The sequence below is a fragment of the Protobothrops mucrosquamatus genome, unplaced genomic scaffold (genome assembly GCF_001527695.2).
Source record: "Protobothrops mucrosquamatus isolate PMUCROS unplaced genomic scaffold, P.Mucros_1.0 scaffold_304, whole genome shotgun sequence".
Classification (NCBI taxonomy): domain Eukaryota; kingdom Metazoa; phylum Chordata; class Lepidosauria; order Squamata; family Viperidae; genus Protobothrops; species Protobothrops mucrosquamatus.
In genome coordinates this window covers 27935-43994 of record NW_015386380.1, presented here as the reverse complement: position 1 = coordinate 43994, position 16060 = coordinate 27935, and the positions used below count along the sequence as shown (strand labels likewise).

Genomic DNA, 16060 nt, shown 5'->3' with positions numbered 1-16060 from the left:
GGCAGTTGTCTCCCAAGCCGCCGCCTGATTTTCCGCCGAGTCGTGGACCAGATCCTCCGGATATGGCCCAAGCTCCGTCAGGAACCTCTCAGGGTCCATCAGTCGCCTGGGACGGAACCATCTAGGCGGTTCCGTCTCCCTGCGGCGAGGGGGAGCGGTCTGGAAGTCCATCCTTAGGAGAGAATGATCTGACCATGACCAGCACCATTGCAAGTTTGATCAGTCACTGAAGGTCATAACATGAGGATGATCTGCACTATTATATTTCCCCCGAGTACTCAAGTCTTATTTCATATAACAAAGTAGACACAAGCAACTGTTATACACAGCCATTTTAGTTTCTTTTGACAAAAAAAATCATTCCTAGTAACAAGCCATCTACTCACTACCCTTCCACTGGAATTTGCAGATCTAAAAATTTCTAATGGTAGTAGTATCTTCTAATTTCCTCCCACTGAGGTAGATGGTTTCCTTTAAGCTCTAAATGCTGCCAATTTAAAACCTTGTCCTACTTAAATAATACCACATAATCTTTCAGATTTTTTCCTACACCAAATGAAAATATGTACACTCCAGAGGAACAGAAGATAGTAGATCAACAAAGATTGGGTTATATATATTGGGAAAAAGGTAAGCAAGAGAGAGAGAGAGAGCTGTGTAACTTGATCATGGGGATGTTGTATTTCAGCCATTAGTATACTATTCTAAGACAATAAGAGAAGGAAATATGAAAAATCTAGGTCATCCTCAATTAATAATAAATCAAGGAGCCCTGGTTGGGCAGTGGTTAGAATGCAGTATTGCAGGCTAACTCTGCCCAGTCTGGAGTTCGATCCTGATTGACTCAAGGATGACTCAGCCTTTCATCTTTCTGAAATCAGTAAATGAGGATCCAAATTGTTGGTGGGAATATGCTGACATTATAAACTGCTCGTGTGTGTGTGTGTGTGTGTGTGTGTGTGTGTTTAAGTGCTATTGCTATTGTTATTGTTAATAATTCCAATGAATATTTCAAATTAGAAACTTACCTGAAATAAAAATTACTGGAGAGGTCCACATTCTGAAAAATTCGGAGGTATCTACAGAAAAAAACCCAAAAGATAATAAAAGATATTTTATGCAGAAAGAATATGCTGTCTTTGGCACTCTCTATCAAAACCTTTTGTACTACTATATCAAATAACATCCTTTATTATGGTCAATCATCTGTATGGTATGGTAAATACTGTATGGTAAATACAGTTCGTAACAATATTACAGAGGGCACAGGGAATGAGATAAAGATAGGTGAGTAAATTACACACACAAAAAGGAGAGGAAAAGGAAAACTATGTAGAACAAGAGTAGCAGACTGTACTTAAAGTAAGGCAGCAAAAATAATACTTCACTATTAAGTACAAGCTATATTTATATATGATGGTCTATAGCAGTGGTGGCGAACCTATGGCACGGATGCCAGAGGCGGCACTCAGAGCCTTCTCTGTGGGCACGCGCACTATTGCCCCAGTCCTAGGCCTTCAGCTGGGTTTTATAAAACCTTTTCACTTTAGGCCTCCGCCGCCGTGTGCAAAAAAAAAAAAAAGGGTTCAATCAGCAATTTCAACTTCTTGCAGGAAAAAAAAGATCTTGCAAAGTTGGAACTGATTGATTGAACTTTTTACTCCCACCTGGTCTGCCGTTACCACTGCAGCCACGCCCACCCAATGGGCCACGCCCACCCAATGGGCCACACCCATCCGGCATTCGACGATGCATAAGTGGGTTTTGGGTTGCAATTTGGGCACTCAGTCTCTAAAAGGTTCGCCATCACTAGTCTATAGGGTATTAAATAGTAATATATTGAAATTTAGATAAACAAAATGTGGTGACAAAATGTAGAAGCATACACTAAAATAATAAAATTCTATCTGGAATACATTAAGCATAATTGATGATGTTTACTTAATAGCTACTTAATTGTTTATCATTATCACAATTTTGGGTTATATAAGATGAGAAGAAAATGAAAGAGAAGGAAAAGAAAAATACAGCAGTCCAAGGACACTAACTTATCAGGTTAAGTCTGAAGATAATTTTTGCCTAGTTTCAACTGTTGCAGATATAAATTCAGCTACTATGTTAGTGATATCATGATTTGAGACTGAAAGAGGTAATGGATATAGAACTTGTCCATTCCGCTCAGCACTCATAGTAAAATGGGAGTTATAATTATACAGAAGTTACAGTAAACAAGGACATATTGGATTGTTTCAATCTCCCTGGCAATGTAAGGGCATGTACACAGGGATGTAGGGTTGTTGGCATGTGTTAACTAAAACTTTAGTTTTTATTCATTAACTTGTCAATGACTTAATTTACATTTCTGCTTTCTGAGTTCAAAGCGTTTCCTCTTCTATAAGAATGAAGATGCCATAACAATAACTTTCTTTAGCAAGAAAATATTATCGTAAGAATAGCAGTTGAATTAAAATAGATCTTTATCTCTTATAAAGTATATGGTCTTTCACAAAACTTATATTTAGCATTACACCTTGCCAAGTAGACAATCTACTGTAGTTCTGTTCCTAAATCCTAACCCGCTACTTCTATATAATTTGGGGATTATATAAAATGAGATTATATAAAATGAGAGGGTCACTCCAGTATCCATAAAACAAAATACCTTTTGTTACAAGAACCAAGTTCTTAATCCATAGATACTTCCATAACAGAACTGCTAGTAATTAACGTAAGAGTCTCATATTAATGCACACCAAATACCAATGAATTACACAAAGTCATAGACTTGGATGGGCCCATATAGGTCCCTAAATCCAAACTTCTGCAGAAATCCAAATTAAAGTATCCCAAAAGATTTCTGTATCCTTCCATTTAAATACACATAGTGAAGGGCAGCCTTCTAACTAACAGGTTATATCTTCCATGTGACATTGTTTCAAGTATTTGAAGAATACTATCATATCTTACCTCTCTTTTCAAAATTAAACATATTAACATAGTCCAGCAGCAAGAATCTAGAAGCAAGTCTAAAGTTTGAATTTTGCTCATTAATTCAAGCTAAAGGGAGAAAATTTAGAGCTTCTAATGGCTGTATTGGTTATGTACATCCTCTGAAAATCATATTGCAGAAACATTTATTTCTAATACTGAGCGTGACACTGGTAAGGAAGAGAAGCAATAAATCATACAACCTACACCAAAGCTACTTGCTGGGGGGAGTTTTTTCAAAAGGTTTCCCCCTCTCTTTCCCAATGCTCTTGCTCAGGTTTGCTGGTTTTTTGCTGTCATTAACTACTGACATTAATTGCTCACCACATGCAGTTTGTTCAGCCTGATCAACTCAGTATGAAAATTAAGTGCCATGCTCTGCCTCTATTTTTTTATGAGCTATCATAAGATGGCGCCCAAGTTTCTAATCCTACAGGTATAAAGACTCTCTTGATCCAAGCTTTATTTAAGTTGTTTTTTGGACAGTAATATGGAAGTGGTTTACATTACTTTCTTTTTCTAGTTTAGCCAATGGCTTTTTAAGATCAGCTAAGGTAAGCAGTATATGGTTATCGTATCTTGGTCCCTGTTATCATAAAGCTAAATGGAGACTAAAAATTACCTTGCTTCATCAGGATGACTCACTCGCACAGAGTCATTTGGAATGTAGATCATATTTGTATCTTCTATTTTATATACTGCATGTCCTCCAATATCTGCCATCTTTCTCCTCTTTGTAATTAGCACAATGTAATAACCTTCTAAGAATCTGACAAAACCTGCAAGAAACAGAATAAATTACATACCATTTGTATCTGTCACTTGATTCACTACACTACCAGAAGGCTAAAAAACAATCACAAATTCTGTCAAGGTTGCAATAATTATTTGTATTTCTGGCACCTTATAACACTAGAGATTGGGAGGGGGGGAAACCTGTCATTCCTGAATAAATATTTAATCTACAGTATTTTGCTAAAGTAACCTCCTTTTCCTATTAAATTATACATGAAATAAGTAATGAATATAAATTGAAAAGTATTTTTCAACATGGCTGTTCACTTCATCTCTTTTGAAAAATTATGTATTGCATTCTCAAAGCATTATTTCATCAAATCAATGCCTGGGGTGAACTGAGGAAAATGAAATATCCCATGGAGATAAAATCTAAGTAAAGAGTTAACTGAACATTTCTGTATAAAGAACACAAGGTAGAAGGATAAAAAAGCTGGAAACAACAGAAAGGAAAGAGGCAATTAACGAACAGGGAAAGGAAAGGAAAGGAAAGGAAAGGAAAGGAAAGGAAAGGAAAGGAAAGGAAAGGAAAGGAAAGGAAAAAAATTGCATATACAAAAGGAGAGACATTGATCTCTGTGGAAAAGTATCATTCTGGAAATAAGCACAGTGCTCTACTTCTTTAAACCTATGTTTTATACATGTGTGTGTAATATTATATATATAATACATATAATGTATTAAATACATTTTAATTGTCCAGCTAAGTAAATGAGAAAGCATAATTAAACTATTAGGAAGAGTTGGTACAAGAGGAGATAATGTTAGTATAAGAACACTTGATTTGTCATTTTAAATTATATTTTACCCACCCATACCCATACCCACCCACCAAATAAACTCAGAAGTATACCACCCCTAACCAGATAAATCTAATTTCACATGCTTCCATTAATACCTGACACTACAAAGTCAGATATACATTGTTGTTTTTAGCCTCCATCTGAAACAACTGTTCAGCACTGCAATATATGGTATATTTCCTAGCAAATCCAGACTATTAGCCTTTCCCATAATGAAAATTTTCAATCTACAATATTTGACATGACACATCAAATTAACTTTTCACTCCTTCAATCTATCACAGTTATCAATCAAGAATTCTGCCAAATGACCTTTTATTGTGATTCTACAAAGAAGGATTTATAGCTACCTGTCTATTTAGACAGTCATTCTGTATACTGTAATAATTGAAAACGGTATGATGCTCAATTTCACCGCAAGTGTTGCAGCCAAGTACTTCAATGTGAAACTGTGTGCATTCTAAAAGAGGTTGGTTTTTCCCCCCCCATCAGCCTGTTTCAAATGCTTCTAATAAAGAAGCACCAGACAATTGGACTTTTTCAATGGTGGCACTATTTTCAGTGGAACACCTTTCTTATATACTCAATTGGGATGTAATTCATAATGCTGCATATAGAGAAAGCAAATAGGTGCAACAGATTTTTTCCTGTCATCTCTCTACAACTTCACTACTCCTACTTCTATCCTAAAACATATCCCATGAGGATCAGGAGTACTCCCACAAACTGTGAATTGTTTTCTCTTTGTTGCAGGACAATAGATTTCAAATGTGAGGGGTATCATCAAAGCTTGCCAAATGTTATGAAAAATGCAAATAATATAATAGGCCAGTGATGGCGAACCTTTTAGAGACTGAGTGCCCAAACTGCAACCCAAAACCCACTTATGCATTGTTGAGTGCCGGGTGGGTGTGGCCCATTGGCTGGGGGTGGCCAATTGGGTGGGCGTGACCAATTGGGTGGGCATGGCTGCGGTGGTAATGGCAGACTGGGTGGGACTAAAAAGTTCAATCAATCAATTTCAACTTTGCAAGATCTTTTTTTTTCCTGCGAGAAGTTGAAATTGACTGATTGAAACTTTTTTTTTTTTTGCACATGGTGGCAGAGGCCTAAAGCGAAAAGGTTTTATAAAACCCAGCTGAAGGCCTAGGACTGGGGCGACGGCGCGTGTGCCCACAGAGAGGGCTCTGAGTGCCGCCTCTGGCACCCGTGCCATAGGTTCACCACCACTGTAATAGGCCATGCAGGCCTATGAGATGGTAGACAAGCACACTCAGTGGCTGGATGGTGACCTGGCCCAATCTGAAGATTATTTAAAACAGGTTCTGTCCATTTTCAGGTTCTGGGAGTTTAAGTCTGTACATATAAAAGTGGCTAAGGTTGAGAAACACTGATCTAAAGACTAATTTGAAGACAGAGACTTTGAAAGCTCTGTTTAAAAAAAAACAGGAAAAGGGAAGAATTTCAAAGGATAAGAAAAATACTCAAGGTTGAGACCAGAGTTCATCTGAGGAAGATGCTGCAATAAACAAAGATCTGACTAGTTGATATTACCCTATCAGTTCATTCTTCCAATATCTTGGCCATGCCAATAGGTCCCATTAATTCCACAAAATACTTGTTCCACCAAATGTTTTTATGTAGGAATGACTGGCTGTGGCACACCTGATTGTCCAAAATTGAGCAGTTCTGCCTTGCTCGGGTGAATCTCACATCAAACTCAAAGGGAAATATTACTGCGCTTTGTATGAAGTAGAAATTATGTATAAATGTGTGAAATAAGTCGAATATAGTTGTATAGTACGATATTTTTAATAGCTATGCATTCCAGCTGTGTACTGGTATTTCTGCTACCATATGGAACGCTGTGAAAATTGCCTATGGCCTTTTATGTGAAGATGACAACATTTGTCATAAGCAATGTAATCACCTTGGGAAGCATCCAACAACATCATTTCTCAAGTGGAGTGATATTTTTTCTCTTCTCCATTTCACGGTGTACCCTCTAAAGTTACTTTAGAGATTTGGGATGCATAGAAAGCAATGGAGGTCAGAGGGAAGGTAAAGCCTTATTGTCTGAACAGAAACAGAACTGAATAATTTTGGATGCAGCCTTTTGAGCTGCAGGTGAAATTGCGTAAGCCACTTTGAAGCTGGAATTTCCATTTGCACAACACTGGATTCTGCTCAAGGAGGAGGTTCTGATTTTGAATGTGCAAATGTTGCTCCTCTGGAAGTGAGCTTACAAAGTAATCAATACTTTAAAAGACAGAACAAATCTGGTGTCCTGGCTCCGATAGATGAAACCCATCAAAAGAACTTCAAGGCAAAAATTCTTCCTCAAAGAACATTTTATTCAGTAAACAAAGTATCGGCACTACATAGTTGAACCCAAAACTAGATTCCCTTCCCCCAGATACAAAGTAACAAATTGCAATTCCCACCCCCCAAGAAGCAGTCATAAATCACGTTCTCCAATTAGCCTGAAAGTGGGCTTTCTCCCCAGCTCCTCAGCCCGCCAAAACGTTATCAGTTCGTCCTTGGGTTCCCACAGAGCAGTGTTATTATTATGGCTAGCTGAGCTCAAGCATTCACCCCAACCCCCCTTCTGCACCTGATTTCTAAATAGAAGAAAAAGCATGTTAAAAGCAAAGAGAAAATGGCTACGATTTTCATCAGTTGTCAGAGTGGAAACATCCAATGTTTACAGCATTGACGTCTATATTGGATTAGGGTGGGTCACATGTAAAGTTGTTTCTATGCAGAGCAGCCTTTGGACTTCATGCTGGCCTCACTGAAATTGCACACTCCTTCCTAGTAATAAGCAATACTTACTTATTGTTAGACGTTAACTAGAAGACGGATAAGATATCAATAATAATGATGATGATGATGATGATGATGATGATGATGATGATAATAATAATAATAATAATAATAATAATAATAATAATAATAATAATAAAAGTTGGAAGGGACCTTGGAGGTCATCTAGTCCAACCGCCTGCTCAGGCAGGAAACCCTATACCATTTCGGACAAATGGCTGTCCAGTCTCTTCTTAAAAACTTCCAGTGTTGGAGCATTCATCGCTTCTGGAGGCAGGTTGTTCCACTGGTTAATTGTTCTAACTGTCAGGAAGTTTCTCCTTAGTTCTAGGTTGCTTCTCTCCTTGATTAGTTTCCATCCGTTGCTTCTTGTCCTGCCTTCAGGCACTTTGGAGAATAGCTTGACTCCCTCTTCTTTGTGGCAGCCCCTGAGATATTGGAACAGTGCTATCATGTCCCCCCTCGTCCTTTTCTTCATTAAACTAGACATACCCAATTCCAGCAACCATTCCTTATATGATTTAGCCTCCAATCCCCTAATCATCTTTGTTCCTCTTCTCTGTACTCTTTCTAGAGTCTCGACATATTTTTTTTACATTGTGGTGATCAAAACTGGATGCAGTATTCCAAGTGTGGCCTTACCAAGGCATTGTAAAGTGGTATTAATACTTCACGTGATCTTGATTCTATCCCTCTGTTAAAGCAGCCTAGCACTGTGTTCGCTTTTTTGGCAGCTGCAGCACACTGCTGGCTCATATTTAAGTGATTGTCCACTAGGACTCCAAGATCCCTCTCACAGTTATTACTATTGAGCAAGGTACCACCTATACTATACCTGTACATTTCGTTTTTCTTGCCTAAATGTAGAACCTTTCTTTTTTCACCATTGAATTTCATTTTGTTAGATAACGCCCAGTGTTCAAGTCTGTCCAGACCCTCCTGTATCTTAAGCCTATCTTCTGGAGTGCTGGCTATTCCTGCCAGCTTGGTATCGTCTGCAAATTTGATGAGTTCCCCATCTATCCCCTTGTCCAAATCGTTGATGATGTTGAAGAGCACTGAGCCTAGAACAGAGCCCTGGGGCACCCCACTACACACTTCCTTCCATGTAGATGCAGTTCCATTGAAGACCACACGCTGAGTGTGGCCGGTCAGCCAGCTACGAATCCATCTGGTGGTGATGCTGTCTAACCCACATTTTTCTATCTTATCAAGTAGTAGGTTGTGATCTACCTTATCAAATGCTTTACTGAAGTCCAAGTAAATTATATCCACAGCATTCCTCTGGTCCACTAATTTTGTCACTTGGTCAAAGAATGGAATAAGATTTGTCTGGCATGATCTGTTTTTAACAAACCCATGTTGGCTTTTAGTAATGACTTTGTTTGCCTCTAGATGTTCGCTGATTCGTTGTTTAATTATCTTTTCCAGAATCTTCCCAGGTCTGTAGTTTCCTGGATCTATTTTTTTCCCTTTTTTGAAGATGGGAACTACATCAGCTCTCTTCCAGTCCTCTGGCAGTTCCCCAGTGCTCCAGGGTCTTTGAAAAATATAGTTCAGTGGTTCTGAGATCACATCTGCCAGTTCCTTGAGAACCTTGGGGTGTAATCCATCTGGTCCTGGTGATTTGAACCCGTCTAGCCTGGACAGGTGCTCATTTGTGTTTCTAATCTGATTTTTATGGTACTGTTTTTGATAGGTTGGACTGTTTTTTCCCTTTGTGTAAAGACAGATGCAAAAAACGAGTTAAATAGTTCTGCTTTCTCCCTGTTGCTTGTTACCTTCTTGCCACTTTCCCCCACTAATGGACCAATCATTTCCTTAACTTTTTTGTTTTTTACATGTTGAAAGAAGCTTTTTTTGTTATTTTTGACTTTGATCGCAAGCCTTAGTTCATTTTGAGCCTTAGCTTTCCTCACTTCATCTTTGCAGGCTCAGGCTATTTGCTGATATTCTGCCTTAGTTATGTGCCCCTCTTTCCACTTTTTATACTTGTCCTTTTTATCTTTCAATTTATCAGAGAGTTCTTTATGCAGCCATGCTGGTTTCTTTTGAGAGCTATTATTTTTCTTCTTTGTTGGTATTGTGCTAGATTGGACTTTTATTATTTCACTTTTCAAAATTTCCCAAGCTTCTTGAGTTGTTTTCCCCTTGAGGATTCTCATCCATGGAATCCTTCCCAAGCTCTAAGTTTATTGAAATTAGCTCTCTTAAAGTCCCAGACTCTAGTTTGACTGTGTTCTATTGCTTGTGCTTCCCTAATGTTGAATTCCAATATTGCATGATCACTTCCCCCCAAGATTCCTGTGGCTTCAACACCTTCTATCATTTCATCTCTGTTAGTGAGGATTAGATCCAATATGGCTAATCCCCTAGTTCCCTTCTCTACTTTTTGGGAGGCACAGTTGTCTGCTAGGTTTGTCAGGAACTTGTTTGATCTTCCACTCGGTGCTGAGTTTGTCTCCCAGTTATGTCAGGGTAATTAAAATCCCCCATTACTATTGTGATGTGCTTCCTACATACTTTAGTTAGCTGACTAGCAAAAGTTCATCTATTTCCTCTGTTTGTTTTGGTGGCCTATAGTATACACTTACGGCAATGTCATTTCCCCCCCTTTTATATTGACCCACATGCATTCAAGACAGTTTTCATCTTTGTTGTGCTTTATTTCTGTAGAGATGTAGTTATTTTTATATAGAGAGCAACTCCACCTCCTCTTTTATTTGGTCTGTTTCTTTTAAATAATTTAAATCCCTCTAGCTGTGTGTTCCATTTGTGGGTTTCATCCCACCATGTTTCCATAATGGCAACAATATCATATCTGCCCTCATTAACCTGAATTTCTAGTTCACCCTGTTTACTGTTCATACTCTGTGCATTGGTGTATAGACATTTGAGTCTTTTATGACTGACCCTGTGTTCACTTTCTACATAACCTGTGTGGTGCCTGAGTTTCCCTATTTTCTTACCACCTGTTTGGTTAGTTCAGTTTGTGTGGCACTCGTTACTAAAAGCTTTGCTTGACAGCAAGATATTCTTGTCCACACACACATCTATGTTACATGCACTGATAACCCTATAATTTTTAGATTGCCAGGGACAGGGATGTTCTGTATCAATTAACTCACTGTCCCCATTGTTTAGTTTAAATATTCCTCCAGAAAAATCTGTGAATTTATTGCCAAGTAACTCAATCCCTTTTTTGGATGGATGCAAACCATCTCTTTTGTACATTTTTTCATTGGACCAGCTGCAGACATCGTGACTAATATAACCAAAGCCTTCCCTTTTACACCACTTCTTTAGCCACATATTGAATTCTGCTATACACTGGCCTTTTCCATTTTGCTCCTTATACACTGGTAAAACCTCTGAAAAGGTAAGCCTACAGCCTATCCTGCTAAGTTCCTGCCCCAAGCACTGGAAATCATTCTGCACAGAGGGTACATCTTTTTGGGACAGATCATTAGTGCCAAGATATACAATAGCATCCACATCAAAGTCCTAGCTGGCATTCTTGACTATTTTAAAAATACGCTTCTTGTCCCTACTGGCAGTAGCACCTGGAAGACACCTGACCTCTTTCGAAATCTCTGTGTCCTTTCCTAAATTTACATCCCTTATAATTGAATCACCAACCAGAAGGTGGCTTCTCTTTTTGGATGCCTTGCTCTTTTTGCATGACTGATGTGTAATACCTGATTCGCACTTCTCCCTGTCAAAAACAAGTTCTTCATCTCGGACCACGATCCCCTGCTTATTTGAGTACAGTTTTATCATCATCATACAAGATTTAATATTGTAAAATAAGTTTTAAAAAACAAATGATTAGGAAAACTAGCTTTTAGAAAATAAAAGACTTATAAAATAAATTCCTATAATGACACAAGAGTCAGTTATGTAAAATAATATTAATTTGAGAATTGTCTGATTAGAAATTCATGTTCTGATTTCATTGCAACATCAGCATACTTTTCTACACTTCTCAGGGAGGAAACAGGCTTTTTCCCCCCAGAAAGCTGAAAGTGCTTCTGTTATACCGGCCACAATTCTCACTGTGGTCAAGGTATAAAGCCTTTGATATTATTTCTAAACCTGACGATTTTGTTCTGGGAGAAAAAAAATACACATATAATCAATAAGGACTTTAACCATAGAGTAACTAGCTCTTAAATTTTGTCTTTCAACTAAAAAGTAAAAAATAAAAGCAGTTTAAGGGAAGGAATACATATTAATCTTTGAAAATAGTCAGTTCCTTAAATTTGCCTAAACTGGTTGTATGTTGTAAACATAAAAATGATCATTTTTACAAATGATATTTGTAAAAATGATTCATACAGTAATTAAGAGCTGCCAGAATTATAGCACACAGGTATGCTAGCAATTGAACTGCAGTAGTGAAGATCTTCCATGTATTTCCAAGTGTTAGTAGTTAATAATTCCGTGTTTCTCCAAAAGTAAGACCTACCCCGAAAATAAGCCCTAGCTCGACTTTCGGGGGGGGTTGGCCTAATATAAGCCCTGCCCCAAAAATAAGCCCTAGTTTTGGAGTGAGGTACATGCCTAAAAATCAAACTAGGGCAGGTGTGGGGGGGTGGAGCTGCCCCACGCGCTCTGCACCACTTGCCTTGCAGCCAGGCCTCTCTTTGCCAGCCCACTTCTTCTGCAGCATCCCCAGGCCTGCATTTCTTAGTCACAGGCCTTTCTGGAAGGCCTATGCAGCTGAGTACCGAGCTATAGATTCAATCCATAGCTCAGTTCTGCAAGGCCTCTGCAGCTGAAAACCAAGCTATGGATTGAATCCATAGCTCGGTTCTCGGCTGCAGTGGCCTTCCGGAAAGGCCTTTGACTACGAAATGTAGGCCGGAGCGCCATTCTCAGCTGCAGAATGAAGCTGCTCCTTTGGCCACAGAAGAAGCGGGCCGGCTGGCCGGGGCTGTCAGTGCCAGAGTGCAAAAGACCCCCCCCCCAAAAAAAATAAGACCTGGTGCCTCTTTTGGAGGCAAAAAAAGAGAGACACCAGGTCTTATTTTCAGGGAAACACAGTTGTCATTATTCGAAATGTAGCATGAGTAAACCCCACCTGGAAAAGTAAAAACTTATCTGCAGATTTAAAAAATATAATCAATAATCAATATTTTTAGTTTCATATTTAGAAAATACTATGTTATTGCAAATTTATTATGGAAAAAAATTATGTGTTTTTACGCACACTTGAGTAGGCAAAAATGTAGTTCATTACTTTCTTCATTATTTCTGACATTGTGTCTCTGTGCCTGCTTTTTAAAAGTGTACCTGGCATTGTTTTCCTAAGAATTATGGAAGAAAATAACCTTGTAGTATTGGTGTCATAGTATCATTATTTACTTCTAGAAAACTGCATTACTAATGTTATACTTTTCTGCTGCTGAAAATGTAATGATGCGGTCTTCATATTTAAATATTTTTAGAAGCCATCTTGACTCAGATTTCTTAAGTGTTATATGCAAAACCATGCAAAAATAATGTTTTTTTAAAAAAAATGAACAAGAGATATTGGCGCCTTTAAGTAAAAAATGGGCAATCTGTAATTGTACACGTTGGAGAACTCCTATATTTGCCCACATTAAAGCTGACATTGTTATTGTTTTAACCATTCAGTTGTGTTTGACTCTTGGTGACTTTATAAGCAAGGCTCTCCATGCTACTGTGTCAAGCACAGCTTCTTTCAGTTATGACAGACATTAGGGTTCATCATTCCCACTCTAAGCCATGGTGAATTGCACAAAGAAAAACAAGATATACATGCAGAATTGGGTACAGACTGATCTTTCAATACAAATTATCCCTGTCTAGATAATGATGCATCAAGCACAATACAGTTTACTGGCCTTCCATTACGGTCTGTCAGATGCCCAATTATTTCTCTGTTTCACAGTCCCAGCTGAACAATAAACATTTCATTGAGTATCTTATGGGAGTCTTGAGCAACAATATGTAATTGCATAACAGCTGCTTTTCCAGTCCCCACTAAAATTTTCATAGTAAATCTGCATTCTTGTTGACAGCAGTTCTTGTGAGAATTCACAAATCAGTAGTTCAATAATAAGCAAGTGGTACTCATGGCTTTTACCCTTCCATTCCAGACTGTAGAAGAAGGTGCCATTAATTTATAATAGCAGTTATTTTCAGGCCATGCTACTTGTGACAGTAAAGACAGATATACATTGGCATGAACATATGGAAAAAGCCTTTTTAGGTGTTCTTGACAATTAGTGCTACTTTGTAGCTCTTGAAGAAAGTTAGACTGTTAACTTTATCATAAATAAATACTTCATGCATCAGTCCCAAGAAATTAGTCATTGTATAAGTGTATGTATGTAAAACCTTTTCACTATCCAACTTCTCAAAAACAGTATTGGACTGAGCAATAAACTCTTTCATAAGAGCATGTCTATTCTGAAAAAGAAGCTCTAAGTTGATTATCAACTACTGTGGTTCATATTTCAAATGTTAATATCCATACTGGTTCTGAGCTTATCATCTTAATTCTTGTCTTTGGGAAAAGTATTTTTTCTAATGTTGTTGGCATTTTTTTTAGAATTGAGACTTTTAATTCTGAAGAGCTGAGCACAGGCTTTAAAAAATAAAAAACAATCCTATTTTTTTTAACTAGACTATAAATGTTATCTTTTTTCATTGTTTCTCATAAATAAAGGTCACAGCCTCAACTCTCTAGTCAAAGTTTTAGCTTTTGATTCTGTTATAAATGAAGGTTTATGTTTAGCTTTATGTTTTCTTCATAAATGAAAAGGATATTAGGAACTATTTTTATTAAAATGTGAAATATATTTTTATTGTGTTATAGATGTATTAAGTGATAATTCAATATCAATTAATTCACCAGGGTCCAAGAGGAAAAGTAAAAATCTATTTGCTTTCTCATCACACACTGTTATGTATCACCAGTAGCCTTTAAGTACAATAAAGTCTGCTATATTTTACTGAGAGTGTAAATATTTTGCATCTGCTTTGATGCTTTTCTGTCTTTAAACTCTTAAAAAACATTCTACGTTTTTTGCCATTAATATTAGAGATCATATGATTTGTTGTGCTAAAAAGAAAATAAAAATTTTATTTATGTATTTATTTAAACAAGCACACACAAACACAAAATCAAGTATTAATATGTTATGAATTGTATTTCAAGAGTAAATTAAGAGAGATTTCTAAGATGCCACTGATCCACAAAAATTTCAAATCCATATAACTGTTCCAAATTATTAGCCTATCCTGATTTGCAGAGCTTTTGTTTGAATTTTGCTTTATACCTGTGCTTATGTCCAAAATCATAATTGCAATACCTTGGCCGTTATCAAGACAAGCTAATAAAAAATAAAGTAACTTACCTACTATCCCAAAAGCAGAGACAGCACGTAATAATCCAGATGAGCCCTTTTGTCCAATTTTTGTCCTATTGCCCAGATCTAAACGGCCTAGTAGGTCTCTCACCTCTTGCTGCGTATATACATGCTTGAAAATGAAAATGTATAGTCATCTAAATATTTCTGAATGAATTAAAAACTTCACTGCTAACTTCTACACAGCTGTTTCAGTCACCTTCCTAGGGCAGAAGAACCTATTTTGCATGCACTCAGGGACAGCAGTTACCTTTGTTTGATATGATTTGCCAATAAAGGCATAACAATACCAAGAATCTTTCTAGTACAGGTAGTCCTCAAATTACAACAGTTCGTTTAGTGACCATTCAAAGTTACAACGGCACTGAAAAATGTGACTTATGTCATGTTGATCGCCTTTTGCGACCTCCTCACAAGTAAAGTCAATAGGGAAGCCAGATTCACTTAACAACTGGGTTACTAGCTTATCAACTGCAGTGATTCACTTAATAACTGTGGCAAGAAAAGGTCGAAAAATGGGGCAAAACTCACTTAACAAATCTCTCACTTAACAACAGATGTTTTGGGCTCAATTGTGGTTGTATGTTGAGGACTACCTGTATTATATGTAGATAGGTTGATAATAGCAAATAGCACTTAGACTTATATACCGCTTCACAGTGCTTTTATAGCCCTCTCTAAGTGGTTTACAGAATCTATGTATTGCTCCCCCCAACAATCTGGACGCTCATTTTACTGACCTCGGAGGATGTAAGGCTGAGTCAACCGTGAGCCAAGTTTCCATCAGGGTTGTAGACATTCAATGATTCTTGTCTCACATCATTTTTATACATTTATTATTTTTTAAAGTGGCATTTTTAATGGGATGCTACTCTACGCAAATCAAATGTACCAATTTATATCGTTATCTTTTTTTCAAAGAATCCCTCTGACCCCAAGTGGGACTGATAAGCATTGTTAAACAAATTAAAATGCAAGGGACATTTTAAGGGTGATTTGCCAGAAGAGAGATAATGGGATGCAGTGATGCCACACAACATCCTGAGAAGTAGGCTAGTGCAAGTGGCAGGGAATATTTGGAAAAAACCAATATTCCATGGTTAATTATTTTGCCCATAGTGACTATTTTATGAATGAGCAAAGTATTTCGTCACATGGCAGGCATTGTCTGAGAATTTCAATGGCTCCCAAAATTTCAATAAGCCTATCAACCCAAAAAATGTTGGACACAGGTATGTGACACTATGT

General features: G+C 37.5%; 1 protein-coding gene across 1 annotated transcript in view; it reads right to left on the bottom strand.

Annotated features, from left to right (window-relative positions):
* The window catches only part of FIG4 (FIG4 phosphoinositide 5-phosphatase), an 81504-nt gene that overhangs the window by 58678 nt on the left and 6766 nt on the right, over positions 1-16060 (bottom strand). The window contains exons 3-5 of the mRNA XM_015832109.1: positions 14801-14924; positions 3611-3767; positions 1029-1079 (exon numbers count right to left, since the gene is read on the bottom strand). Of these exons, the coding sequence (XP_015687595.1) occupies positions 1029-1079; positions 3611-3767; positions 14801-14924 (332 nt within the window). The remainder of the gene's footprint in view (positions 1-1028; positions 1080-3610; positions 3768-14800; positions 14925-16060) is intronic.